Source organism: Cervus elaphus, chromosome 1 (genome assembly GCF_910594005.1).
Source record: "Cervus elaphus chromosome 1, mCerEla1.1, whole genome shotgun sequence".
Lineage (NCBI taxonomy): Eukaryota > Metazoa > Chordata > Mammalia > Artiodactyla > Cervidae > Cervus > Cervus elaphus.
The window spans coordinates 65,724,509-65,746,088 of record NC_057815.1 but is presented as its reverse complement, the minus strand read 5'-3'; the positions used below and the strand labels follow the sequence as shown (position 1 = coordinate 65,746,088).

At 45.4% G+C, this 21,580-nt stretch overlaps 1 protein-coding gene across 2 annotated transcripts in view; it reads left to right on the top strand.

Annotated features, from left to right (window-relative positions):
• Positions 1-21,580, top strand: part of CLPB (caseinolytic mitochondrial matrix peptidase chaperone subunit B) — a 153,504-nt gene that overhangs the window by 117,232 nt on the left and 14,692 nt on the right. For both annotated transcript variants that reach the window (XM_043906456.1, XM_043906463.1), the window contains 4 exons: positions 7,736-7,813; positions 9,023-9,078; positions 14,254-14,298; positions 14,667-14,828. In XM_043906456.1, the coding sequence (XP_043762391.1) occupies positions 7,736-7,813; positions 9,023-9,078; positions 14,254-14,298; positions 14,667-14,828 (341 nt within the window). The remainder of the gene's footprint in view (positions 1-7,735; positions 7,814-9,022; positions 9,079-14,253; positions 14,299-14,666; positions 14,829-21,580) is intronic.

Sequence of the window (21,580 nt, the reverse complement as noted above, 5' to 3'; positions counted from 1 at the left end):
AAATGGCAGGTGGGCCACTTATCAGCTATGCAACTCAGGCTGGTCACTCAGTTTCTTTGAGCATCAGTTTCCTCACCTTTGTACCAGGGATCCAAACTCAGGACTGTAGGACTGTAAGGCATATGCTGTTTCTAGTATGTACCAGACAGGTCTCAATAAAACCCAGTCCCCCTCCTCTAGATGTTTATTGTCCAGCGTTGGGCACTGTGCTCCATAGGTCAGGCCCACAGTTGTTTCCTTCAAGACAAGACTGATCCCTAGTCCCAGCCCCAGACTGGCCTCTTCCCCTGGTCCTTCTTGTCTCTCCCTGCCGCCAGCCCGGCACAGTAGAGGGTTCCACTCCCCACCTCCTTGGGGCTGTCAGAATGTCTGCCAAGTGCCTTGTCCTACCCATAGCTCCGTCTGTCACCCACACTCTGCCTCAGATCTGAAATGCTCTGCTCCTTGTCCTGTGGTGTGTAGGGTGACCCTGCTATGCCTCCAGTGCTGCTGGGAAAGACGCAGAGGGCATGGGGGCCTGGGCTGTGGGGTTAGTACATTCCCTTCCATTTGTAAGGGCCCACCTTGCTAGAAGCCCTGCAGCCAGGGATCACACTCACAACATTCAGAGTGTGTTCAGCTTCCAGCTCCCGTGAGCATGAGGCACTCTCTGGGTCGGAATCTGTGGCAGGGCCTTAGGACTGAAGCAGGTGCAGGACAGCGGGGCAGATCTAGAGGGCAGGCCAGGGTGCTCCCTGGGTCCTCTCAGCTAGTGTCAGATGTGTGCTGGCTGGGTGGAGCCTGGCACCCCAGAGGTAGCATGAGGGTGGGCAGCCAAAGAAGTGCCTCAGAATGAATTGATTTGATAAATGGCCATTTATTACCCTCACGAATTGGCTGAAACCAATTTCGGTCACATCAACCCCTGGTAAGTGCTGGGATATTGATTTGTGCAAAGTAATACAGTGAATTTATCAGTGTGATCCCCAGCTGCAGGGCTTCTAGCAAGGCTGGCGCATAGTTACGGCCTTACAAATGGAGGAGATGAAGCACCGACCCCACAGCCCAGGCCCCCATGGCCTCTCTGGTCTTCTCGGGTCACTGGAGCCAAAGCAGGGCCAACGTGCAGACCACAAGCCAGAGCACTGACATCGAGTGTGAGGTTCTCCTTCCAGAATCCTGAGCTGCTCTTGATCATGGGGAAGGGGAGGATGCCTATTCTAGTGGGAGCTCAGAGCCTCTGTGCCCACCATCCTCAGAAAGGCAGCCAGCTGTCTGTTCAGGTCTAGACTCTGCTCCCCTCCTCCACCCCTTCACCTCCCGTGGTCCTGTCTCAGTAAAGGCCCCACCATTCCCTGGTCTCCTGAGTAGAAGCTTAGATGTTTCCTTGGCCCTTCCTTCCCCTTACAGCCCTTCAAGTTCTATCATTCTACCTCTTAAATAGATCTCACACCTAGCCTCTCCCCTCCATTCCTAATACCACCAAGGGCCTCCAGCTCAGGACCTCAGTGTCTCCTGTCTGAACCTCGTGGTGGTCTCCTTGTTGGTCTCTCTGCCTCCTTTTCTTCCCCTATAATCACTTCCCCCTAGCTGGAGTCAGCTTTGTACAGTGTAAAAACAAAACAAAAAACACTGTGTAAAATTCTTGAGTGACTGCCTTGGCCTGGCATTAGGGCCCACCCCTGCTGCCCTCCCCCACTTCCCCAGCTGCCCGCCTCCCCCCGACTGCACACAGTGGCTACTTCTGCCGCCCTGCACATGCTGCGTTGATCTCCCGCCTATATTTGTGGATGCTGCCCTCTCTGCTTGAAACATCCTTTCTTCTGGCCCCTTCCCCACCCTAGCCCTGCCCGTCTCCCACCCTCGGGCTAGTTTTTATATTTCAGGAGCAATAGACTCCTGAGGGCAGAGACCCTGACTGAATCATTTTTGTTTTCCCAGTTCCTGGCACAGCCCTCCAATCAAGGTAGATGCTTAGTGCAGTTTGTCACATTAATTACTTTGGTTATGGCCCCTTGTCCATCTCTGTGATGTGCTCTGAGGAAAGAGGAGAAGCTGTTAAGCCTGCTTCCTAGTTGTTCACAAGCACACTAAGAATGTGAGTGTAGCAAAATCATTGTTTACAACACCCATGCTAGTCAGCCTTTGACCCTTTGAGGGGACATCCCATTCCCCAGACCTGCTCCAAGAAGCCTCTTCTGGGCAACCTGCACCCGTGGAGGCTTCCCAGTGGCTCCCTCTGACCAGAGGCCTATGCCCGAAGCCCATTGCATCTGGTCCCCATTGACTCTGAAGCCTGTGAACTCCCCAGGGAAGCTCTACCACCTTGACCGCTCTTCTAAGCCTGGGTCTGACCCCAATTCAGAACCTTAATATCACCCGTATATACACACAGTCGGTGCACCATCCTATCTCATACTCCACCTCCCTCTTTGACTAATCCAGAAATGTAATCTTCCTGAGTGCTGCAGCTAGCTTTCTGGACCCTCCCTTGGAGTCCTGTTTGTAATCTGAGAAATAGATCCAGATCATCTCTGAGTTGTAGAGAGGTAGTGATTAATTTAGAAAACTTATTGTTGTTGTTTTTTTTTCAATTTAGAAAACTTCTTAAGTCCCACCTCCCCACTTCAGGAGTCCCTCCTGTGCCCCTGCTCTTCTTATTGTCTGGACTGCTCTGCCCTTCTGCTTGCCTGCCAGGACCTGACCCATGCCTTATCCAGGAAGCTTTCCTTAACTCTCCGCCTGGTGCAGGGCCTTTCTGTGCGCTTCCCGTGGACACTTTTTTTTGTTGCACTTACCACGTAGCGTCTGTTTGTATGTCTTTCTCCCTGCAAAAATCAGAAACTACCTCTCTTTCAGGTCTGTTTCCCCAGAGTTGGCACGCAGGTATGTAAAAGGTTGTTGAACCCAAGTAAACTCAGATGAACAAAGTCTAAACACATCTTGAGGTTCTGCCTCTCCTGAGCACAGATTCTTATTTCAACCTCTTTCTGGAAGGGTGTCAGTCTTCCCTCCAGTGGTCCCTAACCCATAGGGTCCCTAACCTTAACCTAACCAAAGCCTGCAAGGCGCTCACACACAGTGGGTGGGCTCAACAAAAGCTATTTGCAATTTTAGTACGTTAACTCCTCGGTAGCAATAGTTTGCCTTCAGAAAGAATACTCCTGACAGACTAAAAAGAGAGCTTTTCTCTTATCATCCACCAAACCCAGGGCGCCAGAAGCAGGCACTTGCTGAGCTATGCCCCTTGAACCTGTAAGCTTAGACAGAAGATACTAATAGACATTTAGGTGACTGAACTGTGGAATTCCTCTGAAGGATAGGTTCCCCTAGGAGGTGGCACAAGCATGGGGCAGACTGTTCCAGGTTAGATTAAAAAAAAAATCTGCTGCATCAGTAGAACTTATCAGGAGAGATGAGTCAGCCTACCCAGACTCCCCCAAAACCTTGAGCTAGATGGAGGCAAAGGCCTGGCATGGGAGGAGAAGGCAGTTCTTTTGTTTCACTTGAGTTTTGCACACACCGGAGCTTTCCTTCTGGAATGTGCCATCATATCCTGGCTGCCTAGCCATCTCCCCCTTGTGCTTCGGCCCCAAGTCACAGTCAGAAACAAATGGCGTTTCCCACACTTTTCATAGTACTCCATACCACTTGGCACGCACAGTTTTCATAGCAGCGTTCACCCAAGAGGTGCAGACCTGTTTTCGGTTTCTTTGTAGGTGCCCCAACACTCAACACAGAGCTTTTTTGCTGAACAAATGGATAAGGCTCCCTGGAGGGAAGTTAAGAAGAGAATGGAAGCCTTCTTTACCCAAGGGTAATAGTAACCACTTGGAGCCGTAAGAGACTCTTGGATCCAGGCATCACTCTTCCCTGTAAAATGGGAGCTGAAGTATCTGTTCTTTGCCCCTTGTGATTCCAGGAAGACCAACAATTAATTCATTTAGTCAGCACATATTTTGCAAAAGTCCCTCAGGAAATAGGCCTAAGACATGCACCCACGAAATACACAATCAAATCGGGACTTACCCTCCCCCTGTTATGAGGGTGCAGACAGATGAAACCGTCCTGTTGTCCCTCTCTGAACCTAGCCTCTTCCTCTGTAACATGGAGAGATAATGCTTACTTCTCTGAAGTATTGTAAGGATGAAAGGGCTCTCTGTAAAACAGCATGCACATCTCTGTAAAAAGCTAATGGCTTGTGCCCCCACTGCTGCTATGACTACCGTTATTTTTCTTCTTCTTCTTCTTATTTTTTTTTTCTTTTTGCAACTTAACAAATCACTTTCATAACCATTAACTCATTTTAATCTTCACGAGGGGCCACCTGAGCAGGTATGGCTAGTCCCATTTTAGAGATGAAGAAACCAAGCTTCTAAAGGAGTAAGTGTTTTGCTCAAAGTCAACTAATAAGTGACAGAGCCGGGACCCCAAACTAGATCCTGTAGCTCCTGCCCTCCCACCACACCACCCCATCAATGAACATGGGGGTTATTGGGGCCAATGTGATATGGAGTAAGGGAGAAGAGTTGTTGCAGGTGAGATGTAGGATGAATGGTCGTGGTCCACATGGCCAGAAGAACCCAGCAAGGGGACCCTGTCACTGGTCCAGCGTGTGGAGAGGCTGCCGAGCCTGTTGGAGCCCCAGAGATGGGACTGGCCAGATGGGCTAAGCTTCCTGCTCAGGGGACCTTGAGACCATCTCAAGCCCAGAGAGCACTGGTCAAGAGATGGTCAGGGGCAGGGGCTCCTGAGACCACGTATGGAGTGACTGAGGCAGCCAGACTGAAAGACTGCAGAGGAGCAACTTTCCAGGTGAGGTGAGGGAATGAGGAAGTGCTGTGTGGGAAACAGCCAACTCCTCCCTCTAAACTCCTGAATCACCAGTTCAGGTTCAAGAGCTGGCCAGCATGAGGGGTAAAGCGCAGGTTCATTATTTACCTGCGTAATCTTGAGCAGGTCACCTCACGTCTTTACATGTATGATCTCATCTGTAAAATGGGAATCAAGTTACGTGCCCTGCCTGACTCGTGGGTTTGTAATCAGCCTCAAATGAAGTTATGTCTACAGAAGTTCTTTATAGGCTCTGAAGTGCTAGCAGAGAAAGTTGCTGCATTTGCTTGTCCACAGTGAGAGCACAAATATCTGTGGCCGCATCCCAAATGGACCCAGCCATGTCTCTGTCTCAGCCGCCCTGCCAACCACACACCCGGGGCCCCACCTTCTTCAGTCTTCCCTAGCTACTTCCATTTTTCATTGTCGGACACCATCTGCTTTGCCGTTTTTCTCTTCAGATATTATTAGAAATATCCAGAGTTGTAATTGTTTAATGGTTGGCATTTTGCCTGTTTCACGGGGGGCCCAGATCGAGCCCACCCCAGACTCATGCCCTGAGTCCGGCAGAATTGACCAGGGACAGCTGTGCAGTGGAGTCTGCTTGGCATTATAAAGAGCTCTCTCCCAGGTGCGTTGTTAGAAAAGAAGGGGGGAAAGATGGCCCCAGGCGTAATCCAATTCCATGTTCTCCATGGTATTTTTGAACTGCTTAGCCCAGAGGCATGTAGCTCTTGGTGGGCTGGGAAGCTTCGTAAAAGAGAAGTCAAGATCAGAACCCCAGGTTCATGACACCTGGGGAACCTCTCTCCCAGGGCTCCCCATTTGAGTGATGCCTGGGTACTTTGGCCTCCCCAGATACCCCCATGAAAGCTGAATCCAGTTTATGCCCAGCTTCTTTCAAACCTAGATTCTCAACTTAGCCAACTTCTGGAAAAGTGTGACTCCTTTCAGATAACCCCCCATTCTCACCGTTACCTCAGCACACATCCTACACATATATTCACAGAAGTCTAGCCTTTGTCATTTTATAGGTATCTACCTCCCCAAACACCCTCACCCACAGGGTGTTGCTTCTGTCAGATCACTGGGGCCTCCCCTCTCGCCAGGCTGGGGCTTCTTTGTCTTCATGCCTAGCCTGTGGGTTCCCCTCATGGCCAGTCTTCGAGAGGACCAAGCCAGTCAGTTTAGAGATGATCTGAGCCTAACCCAAGGGAGAGGTTAGACTGAGTGGTTTCTCAGACTCCTCTCAGAAATCTCAGGGAGAGAATCCCGGGCAGGCAGGGTGGCTTGTCCGGTGTTCACGAGGTTGCAGTTTCTGTTTTTTCTGAGGCCAGAACTAGAAAGTATCTTAGGAAGAAGCATTAGAGATTGAGGTGAGAAAGCCCGCAGTGTGGACCTGAACTCCTGAGACAGGCATTCAAGACCTCTGTGGTCTGATCCCGCCCACAGCTACTCATGTTCATTCCTGTCCGCCCCCCACCTCTGTCATGCTGCCACCTCTGCCCCTCCAGATCCTGCCCAGTCTGATCTGTCATCAGTTCCAGTTCTTCTGAAAGCCTTCCCCGACCTCTCCAGCCACTTCTATGAAACCCAGCCACACAGATCATACCACACAGTATATAGTGTGTAGGATCTTTGCACCTCAAACTGAAGACACTTCCCTAAGACTGTCAACTCCTACTCCATTGACTTGGTTTCCAGGCCTTGTCCTCCGACATATACCTTTGCTCATCTCCCCTCAGCACTCTGAGAAGCAGACCCTATATGCTGTTCTATCTGCAGACCGACCTTGACATTGTGCAGTGCTCTCTCCCCTTCCTGCTTCTGACTGCATGTTTCCATTTATGCAACCCAAATTAATCCCACTTTTTGTAACCATATGTGACCAAAATAGAAGACAGGTTTAGCAATGCAACTCTACCATCTCCACCAGTCAGCTGGTAATCTACTAGTTATGTGACTTGGGTAGATATCTTTATCTCTTGTTTCAGATTCCTGTTCAATCTGATGGAGTTGAAAATAATATTTTCCACTCAGGGTTATCTGTATGGGTCTTGAGTAATAAAATGTTGGCGATTTTTCCATTGGGCCTAGGAGATGACATGTTTAATAAATGATTCTTCGGATGGTTCTGCCTCATTCTGCTCCTTACTCTTAGACTTGGGTGATGCTTCTGAGCCTGGTTCTCCCACCCTGTATGACATGCAGAGCCCTGGATTATATATTCCCTCCTGGAGAGGCGAGGTCAGCGCTTACTGTAGCAGAGCTGAGCCCCAAGGAACTTGGTACATGTCTGTTCCCCTCCCACACCTCTGTCCAGTGGAGGCCATGGTTTGTGGAGGTGCTATCAAGTGGCTCACCTTTCCTTGCCCTTAGCTCCACAATACCCTTGACTGGCTTCCAGAAAGTGCATTTGGCTGTATTTCCTAACAGCAGACCTTACTTCCCCCAAATGGGAAAGAGTTCACAGCTCACACCCCCGGTCCCTGAGGCCCTGCCATGGGCTTCTGCCTCTCCCATTTGCATAGGGGCGGACTCAGCCGCCAACCAGTTGTGAGTAGATGGGTTACCAGCCGAGAGCTAAGTTCCTCTCCAATTCTCCTTCACCAGCCCCCACCCCGTTCACCTCCATTCACCATCCACCAGCCTTTCAGTTTCCCTGGCAACGCTGAGTGCTCATCCTGGAAAACTTTATCCGAAATCTGCTCTGGGCAGCTTTCCAAATCCATGCTAACCTGATTAGGTGTCTCTAGGGGCCTTGCCAGCTAATCAGATTAGGCAGCACTAATGGTAGTGAGGACTTTGAGTGGGCGCAGAGCAGTAAAACATATTGTATACTTAGTGATAATTATCCTGCCTTTTGTGTCATTGATTTATCTGCCTCCCTCCCTGTCCTCCCGTCTTGTGTGTTTGGCCATAGCGATCCGGAGGAAGGAGAATGGCTGGTACGACGAAGAACACCCCCTGGTCTTCCTCTTCTTGGGATCATCTGGAATAGGTAACAGGGAGTAGATCAGCCTATGGGGAGGAGAACTGAGGAGCCCCAGCTGCTATGGGCCAGAGTCACACGACCCTCCTCTAGTTCAACTCCAGCTCCCAAAACAACTGCCTTCGAATTACAGAGCCAGCAGAGGATCATCTGTCACATTGGAACAGCTGGAATTATGCCTCTCCCTCTGGAAGCTGTGGTGCAGGGCCTGATTCACCAGGAGGGCCAGGCCATTGGGGGCCTGTTAGTCCTGGTCCAGCCACTCTGCAACCCCAGAGGCTGCCCTGTAGGAATAATTGAACCATTTCCACTGCCCACGGCACCAGCCTTATCTAGTGTAGCCGGGGCCAGAACCCTCTAGAAAGCTAAAGAAAGCCACTGGTGGTCAGCACAGTGCTAAGTGCATAGCAGAACTGGTTGCAGTAAAATGGGTTGGGGATTTTTATAGCCAGTTGGGCTGGATTATCTGAAGTGTTATCACCCTCTCACTCTCCACCTTCATAGTCCCACCATCACTGCCCTCCCATTGTCTTTATGGGGAATTACATGCATCTGTTGCTTCCTCTTCCCTCCTCAGCATCTTCATGGATGCTGCCTCTGATGTAGGGTCCCAAAGGATTACCATCACTTCACACTATACCATAGAACTTGACCCATACTAGACAGGCAGTGACTTTCAAAGACTTGACCATCAAACCAAATGGCCCTTCAGAGTCATCACTTTGGTATCGTCATCCTTTCTTTATGTTACAAAGAAAAGCTGTAAAGCCAGGGAGGGGTGGTTTCTATCCTCTCCTAACCTCTGTTTGGCCTCTGGCTCCAGGGCCTAGCTTGGATGGCAAGACCATGGATGTCCAGAGAGAGACAGTACAATGAGCCAGGAAATCAAGGTGCTTCTAGGAAAAGCAAGGTTTGTGCTGGGATTCAAAGGACAAGATGGCTCTGGATTGTATGAGTCAACTTCCCACTTTTAGATGCTACTGTAGAGAGAAAGCTTCAGTCCCCATCCACAAAAAAATCAAGATACAATGCAGGCTTTGATTCTGGTCCCATATTTACCATCAGTTTTCCCTTGGTGACTTTGAGAGTCACCCTTTCTGAGCCTCAGTGTTCCCTTCCATAACATGTATTATTTCCAGCATCCATGCATTTCTAATATTCTTTCATTCCAGGAGATAGTCATCTCGTAACCCAATACTTCTCTTTTCCTTCTACTAGGAAAAACAGAACTGGCCAAGCAGACAGCCAAATATATGCACAAAGATGCCAAAAAGGTAAGGGCTGGAACCTAGGTGCAGTTAGCAGGCCATGGAGAGTTCACCACTCCATCCCACATGTGCCCATCCCCTTGTTCAGACTCTGGCTTTCCAACACCTGCTCAGTTTGACTTTCTAAGGCTGACAAGAAATTGTTTCACACAGAGAAAGATGTCAGAGCAGTCCTTGGAGAATATAGAAACATTTCAACTTAAAACCAGACATTTCTCTTCCTCCTAGCTTCCCAGTCTGGAGACATCGCAGGTTGCCCACGACCCTGGGTGTCCATGCCTAATTTCTGTGGAAAGCCTCCCCAGCTGAGGCATCAAGGAACTGCCCAGATTTCTGCCAGCAACAGAGTCCTGGCCAACTCCTGTCCTGCTGTGGCCCGGCTCCCCCTTCACCACCTCTCTGAGGGCCTGGCAGCCACAGAGAACAAGGTAGCTGAGGCCATGTCCTCCTGAGCTTCATCCATGGCCCCTTCTGCTGACTCTGCCAGTAGCTATGAGCTGCCTCAACCAAAGCCAGGGCAGACCCACTCGACAGGCAGGCAGGCAAGAAGCAGCGCACGGCATGCTAATACGCGCCAACCGAAATGGCATTTTTAGGACAATTCATCAGGTTGGCAGCGATTGAAACAATTAGCACTCTGGGAAGGGCCATAAACTAGTGAGACTATTAGGGAAGATGTAGTTACGGGCAGGAACCACCTGATTAGGGATGAAGAATTCTGAGTGGTTTAATTTTAATACTGTCAGAAAGGTTAATATTTAATTACAAATTATAATCTCCTTATCCAAGCTGTCTAATATGTCTTCATAAACAGTGGAAGTAGAAGGAAAGTATCTGCTGACTTGCTGATGTAGAAAGGAGAGAGGGCTTGATAAAAGATGGATGGTGCAAGCGTTTTTTCAGTTGGAGCATCTAAACGAGAGGCAGATTTCAACTTGTGCAGGGTGTCCTGAAAGCTGACGATGGCATCCTTCAGTGCATGCCTCACCTAGGAGACGGAAGTACCACCCTCTCCCCTTGGAGATAGTGGGCTGGGTGATCCAGGCTCTGGAGTCAGCCATTCCTTGGCACAGGTTCTACAGGCCCTAGGCAGGTTGCTTTACCCCTCCAAGTTTCAACTGTTGCCTCAAAATGAAGCTAATCAGTCCTGTGTCTAAGGTTATTGTGTGCATCAAGTGAGATACTGTGAATCACAGTAAGCTCAGGCTCTAACACCCATCAAGTACCTGATCCCTTGTCTCATATTTAACCATCACTCCATCCTTTCACAGCACTCCCATCTACTGTCTTATTTGATCTTACAAGGAAAATAGCTTAAATGCCAAATTAGAGCCACTTTTCAGATGAGAAAACTGAGACCCTGCAATGTTAAGGGCCCAAAATCACCTGTTAGGGGAAGAAGTAAAACGAGAATCCAATCTGTCAGCTATTCTCTCAATACCGTTGTTATCTGTTGCAAAAGAAGACTACATTATAAATTTGTCCTTTTTGTCCTCATGTCACATAGGGAGATGAGGAGCATGAGAAGCCCAATATAATCATCCATGTATTTTATTTTTAAATCATAGTTGGTACTTTTATAAAACTCCTACCTTCACCAGCCCTGTGGATCAGTTCATTACAACATCTGTGTTTAGCACAGACATTCTCTGGCCATGTAACAGGCATGTTTGAGACGTGCCTTTGTAATCTGAGGGTTCTGAACTGTAAGCTTTCTAACCAGGATACCTGATGTTGCCAGGATCCAAGGGCTTATATGTGGGGAGTGTCATATACAGGGCCCAGTGTAAAGGAGGGCTCACTCAATGAACAAGCACTGGCCTGGGAGTCGGTGACTTGAATTCAAGCTCTGGCTTTCTGTACCTTAGTTTCCTCATTTGAAGAGAGTCACTGATACCTCCAGACTTGGCTACCTCACAAAGATTTGTTTGCACTTTTTTCTTATTTTGGCAACACCACACAGCATATGGGATATTTGTTCCCTGACCAGGAATTGATACCATGCCCCCCTGCAGTGGATACACGAAGTTTTAACCACTGGACTGCCAGAGAAATCCCTGTTTGCACACTTTTATAATTTCTTTATCAGACCTCCTATGAGCTTTTTTTTTTCTCTCTTTAACCTCCACTGTTTTTCCCAAATTGAGCAGCTTTGTTAACTTCCATTATCAGAGTTAATAATCCTTGAGAAAAAAAGCCTTAACGGCATCCTGTGATTTCATCCTGAGGTAGAGTGGTGGAGCCCTAAAGACCACAGTTAATAGCATCAGTACGATGAAGGGATCAAGAGCAGGGATCTGAGTTCAGCTGTAAACTACTCTGGAGTTGGCTGAGATCTCTGTTTACATCCATTTCCTCATCTGTAAAATGTGTTCAATAATGGTACCTATCTCACTGGATTATCATGAAGGTTAAGTGAGAAAATGATGTAAAATGCTGTACACTATTCTGAGCACATTAGTAAGCAATCAATACATGTTGGATACTATTGTTATTATTGTTGCCTCACTTCTAGATAACCCTCAGCTAAGATCATGTGAAACCAAAATTATTCCAGCTAAGAAAATCAAGCCCTGAGATTTGTTCAGAGTTACTTAGCAAATCAGTAGAAGGACTTAGTAACTTGATGTGAGAGTAAGTAAGCACTGAAGTCTATACTCCCTGTTATCATAGGACAGTGACTGACCCTGGTTCTGGGCACAAAACTCAGAACCCTTAAGGTGAAGATGCCAAAAGCCCAGCTGATTGAGGGAGTGGGAAATTTGAGGCAATAGAGTATAGATGCTAAGAGCACAGACCTGGAGCCATATTGTCGGTTTGAGACCCTGGGCAAATTACTTTAATCCATGACTCAGTCTTCTCATCTATAAGGTGGGGATGGTAATAGTACTTATCTCTTAGACTTACCCTTTATAGCTTGCTTAGAACATCACCAGGCACATAGTAAGCACCCAGTGAGTGTCAGCTGTTATGGGCTTCCAGCCCATTGCTCCATTTGGGCAGCACTCCCAGCTTCCCCATGTCTGTCTTCCTACCCTCCCTGAAGCCTGTGTCTCTCTTGGCCGAGCTGCCTGGGGCACTGTGAAGATGCTTACTGGCTAATGCTTCATGCTTGGTAGCAGTGATCACCCCCACATGGCCTTAAGAACCTCTCCGGGGTCTTTCCCACCTCTTGGGTTAGGGCCTCTCCTCAGGTGAAACAGGGAGAGGATGTAGGGCGAAGCAGCAGCAGCTCTAAAAGGGGAGGCAGCCTGGTCAAGGCCACAGACGGTGGAGAACTGGGGTGGGAAGCCGAGTCCAGGGCTTTCTGCCACCCTGTACCTCAGGTACAGGCTGACAGGACAGAGAAAACTAGAATACTTCACAGACTGAATTTCTGACCAGCAGCTGAACTAGAATATGGCCTGCATTTCAGATATAGCCATTAATACCTCCCTCTCAGGTCTTGGCACCCCCTGTTCCTCAGCTCTCAGGAGAAGTATAGTCAGTGGATGCCAGTAGGAGAGGAGCCTGAGGAGTCTCTGGGGAACCCTTATCTGGGTTGAGAGACAGGGCACCTCTGAATGCCCTTATAACACCCTAAGTCCCTGAGTTCTTCATGAAAAGGAGTGGGCATTATGCTTGTGTTAACTCGCAAATCCCGCTCTAGACAGTGTTCTATCCCTGGGGCTAATTATGGTAGGGCCTCACCCAGGAGGCCACCTCCCTGGAAATCACCCCTAGGCCCAACCATGGAGAGAGAAGGGCTGCAAACAATGTTGTGGAGAGCTCTTAAATGACATGAAAATGTGTAAATAAATCAGATTTATTAGTTTAAAAGAAAAATAAACTAGGGTGTAGAGAAAAGGGAACTCTCCTTTGTTGGTGATGGGAATATAAATTCATGCAACCACTCTGGAAAACAGTATGGAGAGTCTTAAAAAAAAAAAAAACAAAAAACTAGAGTTATATAATCCAGCAGTCCTACTCCTGGGCATATATCTGGAGATGATGGAAATTCTAATTCAAAGAGATACATGCACCCCCAATGTTCATAGCAGCACTGTTTACAATAGCCAGGACATGGTGAATGTCCATCAATGGAGGAATAAATAAAGAAGATGTAGTATGTGTGTGGGTGTGGTGTGGTGTAATGGAATATTATGAAGCCATCAAAAAGAATGAAATAATGCCATTTGCAGCAACATGGATGGACCTAGAAATTATCAAACTATATAAAGTAAGTCAGAGAAAGACAAAAATCATGTGATATCATTTACATGGGCAGCCTAAAAAGTGATACAAATGAACTTATTTACACAATAGAAATAGACTCACAGACAGGAAACAAACTTGTAGTTACCAAAGGGGAAATGGTGAGTGGATAAATTAATAGTTTGGAATTAACAGATATACACTATGTATAAAAAAGATAAACAACAAGGACCTACTGTATAGCACAGGGAACTATATTCAATATCTTGTAATAACCTGTAATGGAAAAGAATCTGAAAAAGAATATATATGTGTGTTTGTGTGTAGGTATAACTGAATCATTTTGCGGTACCCTAGAAACTAACAGCTTTGCAAATCAACTACACTCTGAAAAATAAAAGAAAGCTAAAACAAAGGGACTTGTGCCCATGTAGACGTGCAGAGTGGAGGGCTGTCTGGTGTTTGTTGCTCCCCTCCATCTCATCATGGTCCACGCTGGTGGTGGCTGACTTTGTCTACATCAGCCTCTCCCGTTCCAGTGCTCCTGGAGGACAGACGTAGCTCCAGTGCTCCTGGAGGACAGACGTAGCTCCAGTGCTCCTGGAGGACAGACGTAGCTCCAGTGCTCCTGGAGGACAGACGTAGCTCCAGTGCTCAGCACATACAGAACCCCCTCAGGAAATGTGTGATAAGTGGATGATGTGGCGCTCAGGCCTGGTAGAAGCCTGAAAAAAGAGACTTTCCGTGCCATTTTAAGGGCAGGGACGTGACCTGGGTTTATTAAGGTAGGGAGTGAGGGAATCATTTAGGGGATGAGTGGGCAGAAAAGGAGACAGGGAGCCAGAAAACATTGTGTCATGAGAATGGGATAGGAAATCTTGGCTTGGTGTGTGGCTTGAAAGCCTGGAAGATATTTGAGGTGCTCTCTTCCTTAGCCCTTCCTTCTGCCTTCCTGCCTTCAATGGACTCCTGCTTGTTTCCACACAGGGTTTCATCAGGCTAGACATGTCTGAGTTCCAGGAGCGGCATGAGGTGAGTGAGAGTCCTTGGTGAAGTGTGGTTTGGAGAGCCTGTCAACATGACTCTGCCTGGGTGTTTTGATGTGACTTGTCATTCAGGCCTGAGATAATTACAGCAGCCTTGGAATTTGTCCTTTTGGGACATATGTATGCAGTGTGGTCCCTGATCTGTTTTGCATAGGATTTGCTCTGAAGAATAAACACAGAAGAGATCCATCTGCTCTCCCATCACAGCAGGATTCCTTCCACCCCAAGAGATAACCTCACCTTGTTGAAACAGGCAGTCTTAACAGTATACAAAGCCAGCTTATCGTGCATGCCCCATATTGGAAACTGAAAAGGTGGAAAGGCCTTCCTAACTTAATTCTTTCCTTCCACCAGGTGGCCAAGTTCATCGGGTCCCCACCAGGCTACATTGGCCACGAGGAGGGTGGCCAGCTGACCAAGAAGCTGAAGCAGTGCCCCAATGCCGTGGTGCTCTTTGATGAGGTAGACAAAGCCCACCCAGATGTGCTCACCATCATGCTGCAGCTGTTTGATGAGGTGAGAGTCAGTATGGGCTGGGTTTGGGTGGGGGACACCTGTAGTAATGAGAGGGCTATGAGCAGGACCTGTGGACCTGGAGTCAATAGTTCATCAAGTTCCTGCTTCCTCATGTGTACATTCAGTCAGTTAGCAGATGTGGCTTCACCCCTTCTCTGGACCAGGGCCCAGACTGGGCACTCCAGGAAAAACAAGCACGGCCCAAAAGTTGAAATGTCGTGGCTGCCCAGGGTCCTTTTTAAAGAGACAGAATGGGGCAGAAGTGCCAGGAGAGAGTGAGACCTGAATTTTAGTTAGTTCCAGCTCTGCTCCATCTCTAGGAACCTTATGTGAAAAACAGGAAGGCTGGATCCAGTAAGCTCCAAGAACCTTTCTGACTCAGACGGCTCCTGCTCCTTCCTTCCGTCATCTTCACCAGTTCTTTAAAATGTTAGTAATGTGCTGTCTGTGACCATGGCAGTGATGATGGAATGGTGGTGCCCTGGCTTATGGAGCACGCTTCTCCTGAACAGCTCCTGGCTCATCACAGTCTCCCTCTCAACTGACCAAGTGAGCTGTAGATGAGAACAGCTTCCTTTTATTCAGCACAGTCTATATAGTAGGCTTGTGCTAAAGACTTTACAGACATTATTGCTAATGATCACAATAGCCAGGCAAGGTAGAAACCTTTTTTAACAGATGTAGAAACAAGAGGTTGTAAATGACTTGCCCAAGGCGACAGAGCTACTGTACAGGGGAGCCAGAAGTGGTCTCAAGATACATCTGGTCCCAGAGCCCAGGTCTCCCCTCTGTACCTCTCCTTATCTTGAGCAGGGGAGGGAGAGCTTACTGTCAGGGGAGGGACTGACATCCACCTGTTCCAGGTGAGGCCTCCCTTCTGCTCCCATGCAGAAGGTGTATTAGCCAGCACACGGGCAGACCGAGTCCAGCCCGCCTTTCCACTCAGCCCCATCCAGCCCTGGGAAAATGGAAAGGGGTTTGCTTCCCAAAACGTCACAGGTGCACGGATGAGATACAGGAATGGATACCCCTGGACCAAACAGCACACCAGGTGCCAAGCCAGCCAGTGACAGATCCAAATGTCCCCACAGCTGCCCACTCACTGCCTTCTTCTCTGAGCCCAGCATCCTTGGCTGCCCCAGTTTTATTGCCCTCTTCCTAGGCTCTTATCTGCTCCCTCTCCTGAGAACTCCTACTGAGGAATGAAGGCCAGTCCTTCAAAGGTCACATATTCTGTTTCCCGCACCTTTGCTCTGAGACTCGCCCCACTCCATTCTAGACTGTTAATGGGATTCAGGTACACAGCTTATGGACCAGACCCAAACCTGCCCTCTGGGAGCTCCCTGCCTATCAGGTAGAAAGGAGATGTGATAAAGTTGACATTTTTGTACTTTAAGTGCAAGGCACTGTTTTATCAACTCATTTAATCTTCCCAATAACCATATGAAGATAGTCATTATTACTGCCTTAGTGTGACAAATGTAGGAACTGAGATAAAGTGAGATAACTGATTCATCCATGGTCACACAGTTGGGAAGAGGAAATCGAGGGTTTGAACCCAGGCACTCTAGTTCTAGAGCCCACAGCTTATTTTTATTTTATTTTTTTATTTTTTCCTTTATTTTTATTAGTTGGAGGCTAATTACTTCACAGCATTGCAGTGGGTTTTGTCATACATTGACATGAATCAGCCATGGAGTTACATGTATTCCCCATCCAAATCCCCCCTCCCACCTCCCTCTCCACCCGATTCCTCTGGGTCTTCCCAGTGCACCAGGCCCGAGCACTTGTCTCATGCATCCCACCTGGGCTGGTGATCTGTTTCACTATAGATAATATACATGCTGTTCTCTCGAAACATCCCACTCTCGCCTTCTCCCACAGAGTCCAAAAGTCTGTTCTGTACATCTGTGTCTCTTTTTCTGTTTTGCATATAGGGTTATCGTTACCATCTTTCTAAATCCCATATATATGTGTTAGTATGCTGTAATGTTCTTTATCTTTCTGGCTTACTTCACTCTGTATAATGGGCTCCAGTTTCATCCATCTCATTAGAACTGATTCAAATGAATTCTTTTTAACAGCTGAGTAATATTCCATGGTGTATATGTACCACAGCTTCCTTATCCATTCGTCTGCTGATGGGCATCTAGGTTGCTTCCATGTCCTGGCTATTATAAACAGTGCTGCAATGAACATTGGGGTGCACGTGTCTCTTTCAGATCTGGTTTCCTCGGTGTGTATGCCCAGAAGTGGTATTGCTGGGTCATATGGCAGTTCTATTTCCAGTTTTTTAAGAAATCTCCACACTGTTCTCCATAGTGGCTGTACTAGTTTGCATTCCCACCAACAGTGTAAGAGGGTTCCCTTTTCTCCACACCCTCTCCAGCATTTATTGCTTGTAGACTTTTGGATAGCAGCCATCCTGACTGGCGTGTAATGGTACCTCATTGTGGTTTTGATTTGCATTTCTCTGATAATGAGTGATGTTGAGCATCTTTTCATGTGTTTGTTAGCCATCTGTATGTCTTCTTTGGAGAAACGTCTGTTTAGTTCTTTGACCCATTTTTTGATTGGGTCATTTATTTTTCTGGAATTGAGCTGCAGGAGTTGCTTATATATTTTTGAGATTAATCCTTTGTCTGTTTCTTCATTTGCTATTATTTTCTCCCAATCTGAGGGCTGTCTTTTCACCTTGCTTATAGTTTCCTTTGTTGTGCAAAAGCTTTTAAGTTTCATTAGATCCCATTTGTTTATTTTTGCTTTTATTTCCAATATTCTGGGAGGTGGGTCATAGAGGATCCTGCTGTAATTTATGTCAGAGAGTGTTTTGCCTATGTTCTCCTCTAGGAGTTTTATAGTTTCTGGTCTTACATTTAGATCTTTAATCCATTTTGAGTTTATTTTTGTGTATGGTGTTAGAAAGTGTTCTAGTTTCATTCTTTTACAAGTGGTTGACCAGTTTTCCCAGCACCACTTGTTAAAGAGGTTGTCTTTTTTCCATTGTATATCCTTGCCTCCTTTGTCGAAGATAAGGTGTCCATAGGTTCGTGGATTTATCTCTGGGCTTTCTATTCTGTTCCATTGGTCTATATTTCTGTCTTTGTGCCAGTACCATACTGTCTTGATGACTGTGGCTTTGTAGTAGAGTCTGAAGTCAGGCAGGTTGATTCCTCCAGTGCCATTCTTCTTTCTCAAGATTACTTTGGCTATTCGAGGTTTTTTGTATTTCCATACAAATTGTGAAATTATTTGTTCTAGTTCTGTGAAAAATACCGTTGGTAGCTTGATAGGGATTGCATTGAATCTATAGATTGCTTTGGGTAGAATAGCCATTTTGACAATATTGATTCTTCCAATCCATGAACACGGTATGTTTCTCCATCTGTTTGTGTCCTCTTTGATTTCTTTCATCAGTGTTTTATAGTTTTCTATGTATAGGTCTTTTGTTTCTTTAGGTAGATATACTCCTAAGTATTTTATTCTTTTTGTTGCAATGGTGAATGGTATTGTTTCCTTAATTTCTCTTTCTGTTTTCTCATTGTTAGTGTATACGAATGCAAGGGATTTCTGTGTGTTAATTTTATATCCTGCAACTTTACTATATTCATTGATTAGCTCTAGTAATTTTCTGGTAGAGTCTTTAGGGTTTTCTATGTAGAGGATCATGTCATCTGCAAACAGCGAGAGTTTCACTTCTTCTTTTCCTATCTGGATTCCTTTTACTTCTTTTTCTGCTCTGATTGCTGTGGCCAAAACTTCCAACACTATGTTGAATAGTAGTGGTGAGAGTGGGCACCCTTGTCTTGTTCCTGATTTCAGGGGAAATGCTTTCAATTTTTCACCATTGAGGGTGATGCTTGCTGTGGGTTTGTCATATATAGCTTTTATTATGTTGAGGTATGTTCCTTCTATTCCTGCTTTCTGGAGAGTTTTAATCATAAATGAGTGTTGAATTTTGTCAAAGGCTTTCTCTGCATCTATTGAGATAATCATATGGTTTTTATCTTTCAATTTGTTAATGTGGTGTATTACATTGATTGATTTGCAGATATTAAAGAATCCTTGCATTCCTGGGATAAAGCCCACTTGGTCATGGTGTATGATTTTTTTGATATGTTGTTGGATTCTGTTTGCTAGAATTTTGTTAAGGATTTTTGCATCTATGTTCATCAGTGATATTGGCCTGTAGTTTTCTTTTTTTGTGGCATCTCTGTCTGGTTTTGGAATTAGGGTGATGTTGGCCTCATAAAATGAGTTTGGAAGTTTACCTTCTTCTGCAATTTTCTGGAAGAGTTTGAGTAAGATAGGTGTTAGCTCTTCTCTAAATGTTTGGTAGAATTCAGCTGTGAAGCCATCTGGTCCTGGGCTTTTGTTTGCTGGAAGATTTCTGATTACAGTTTCGATTTCCTTGCTTGTGATGGCTCTGTTAAGATCTTCTATTTCTTCCTGGTTCAGTTTTGGAAAGTTTTACTTTTCTAAGAATTTGTCCATTTCTTCCAAGTTGTCCATTTTATTGGCATAGAGCTGCTGGTAGTAGTCTCTTATGATCCTTTGTATTTCAGTGTTGTCTGTTGTGATCTCTCCATTTTCATTTCTAATTTTGTTAATTTGGTTCCTCTCTCTTTGTTTCTTAATGAGTCTTGCTAATGGTTTGTCAATTTTGTTTATTTTTTCAAAAAACCAGCTTTTAGCTTTGTTGATTTTTGCTATGGTCTCTTTAGTTTCTTTTGCATTTATTTCTGCCCTAATTTTTAAGATTTCTTTCCTTCTACTAACCTTGGGGTTCTTCATTTCTTCCTTCTCTAATTGCTTTAGGTGTAGAGTTAGGTTATTTATTTGGCTTTTTTCTTGTTTCTTGATGTAAGCCTGTAATGCTATGAACCTTTTACAGTGTCCCATAGGTTTTGGGTTGTTGTGTTTTCATTTTCATTCATTTCTATGCATATTTTGATTTCTTTTTTGATTTCTTCTATGATTTGTTGGTTATTCAGAAGCGTGTTATTTAGCCTCCATATGTTTGAATTTTTAACAATTTTTTTCCTGTAATTGAGATCTAATCTTACTGCACTGTGGTCAGAAAAGATGACTGGAATGATTTCAATTTTTTTGAATTTTCCAAAACCAGATTTATGGCCCAGGATGTGATCTGTTCTGGAGAAGGTTCTGTGTGCACTTGAGAAAAAGGTGAAGTTGATTGTTTTGGGGTGAAATGTCCTATAGATATCAATTAGGTCTAGCTGGTCCATTGTGTCATTTAAGGTTTGTGTTTCCTTGTTAATTTTCTGTTTAGTTGATCTATCCATAGTTGTGAGTGGGGTATTAAAGTCTCCCACTATTATTGTGTTACTATTAATTTCCTCGTTCATACTTGTTAGCGTTTGCCATACATATTGCGGTGCTCCTATGTTGGGTGCATATATATTTATAATTGTTATATCTTCTTCTTGGATTGATCCTTTGATCATTATGTAGTGTCCTTCTTTGTCTCTTTTCACATCCTTTATTTGAAAGTCTATTTTATCTGATATGAGTATTGCAACTCCTGCTTTCTTTTGGTCTCCATTTGCGTGAAATATTTTTTTCCAGCCCTTCACTTTTAGTCTGTATGTATCTCTTGTTTTGAGGTGGGTCTCTTGTAGACAGCATGTATAGGGGTCTTGTTTTTGTATCCATTCAGCCAATCTTTGTCTTTTGGTTGGGGCATTCAACCCATTTACATTTAAGGTAATTATTGATAGGTGTGGTCCCATTGCCATTTACTTTGTTGTTTTGGGTTCACGTTTATACAACCTTTCTGCATTTCCTGTCTAGAGAAGATCCTTTAGCATTTGTTGAAGAGCTGGTTTGGTGGTGCTGAATTCTCTCAGCTTTTGCTTGTCTGTAAAGCTTTTGAATTCTCCTTCATATCTGAATGAGATCCTTGCTGGGTACAGTAATCTAGGTTGTAGGTTGGTCTCTTTCATTACTTTAAGTATGTCCTGCCATTCCCTTCTGGCCTGGAGGGTTTCTATTGATAGATCAGCTGTTATCCTTATGGGAATCCCTTTGTGTGTTATTTGTTGTTTCTCCCTTGCTGCTTTTAATATTTGTTCTTTGTGTTTGATCTTTGTTAATTTGATTAATATGTGTCTTGGGGTGTTTCGCCTTGGGTTTATCCTGTTTGGGACTCTCTGGGTTTCTTGGACTTGGGTGGCTATTTCCTTCCCCATTTTAGGAAAGTTTTCAGCTATTATCTCCTCCAGTATTTTCTCATGGCCTTTCTTTTTGTCTTCTTCTTCTGGGACTCCTATGATTCGAATGTTGGGGCATTTCACATTGTCCCAGAGGTCCCTGAGGTTGTCCTCATTTCTTTTGATTCTTTTTCTTTTTTCCTCTCTGCTTCATTTATTTCCAACATTTTATCTTCTACCTCACTTATCCTATTTTCTGTCTCCGTTATTCTACTCTTGGTTCCCTCCAGAGTGTTTTTGATCTCATTCATTGCATTATTCATTTTTAATTGACTTTTTTATTTCTTCTAGGTCTTTATTAAAAATTTCTTGCATCTTTTCAATCTTTGTTTCCAGGCTATTTATCTGTAACTCCATTTTGTTTTCAAGATTTTGGATCATTTTTATTATCATTATTCTAAATTCTTTTTCAGGTAGATTCCCTATCTCCTCCTCTTTTGTTTGACTTGGTGGGCATTTTTCATGTTCCTTTACCTGTTGGGTATTTCTCTGCCTTTTCATCTTGTTTAGATTGCTGTG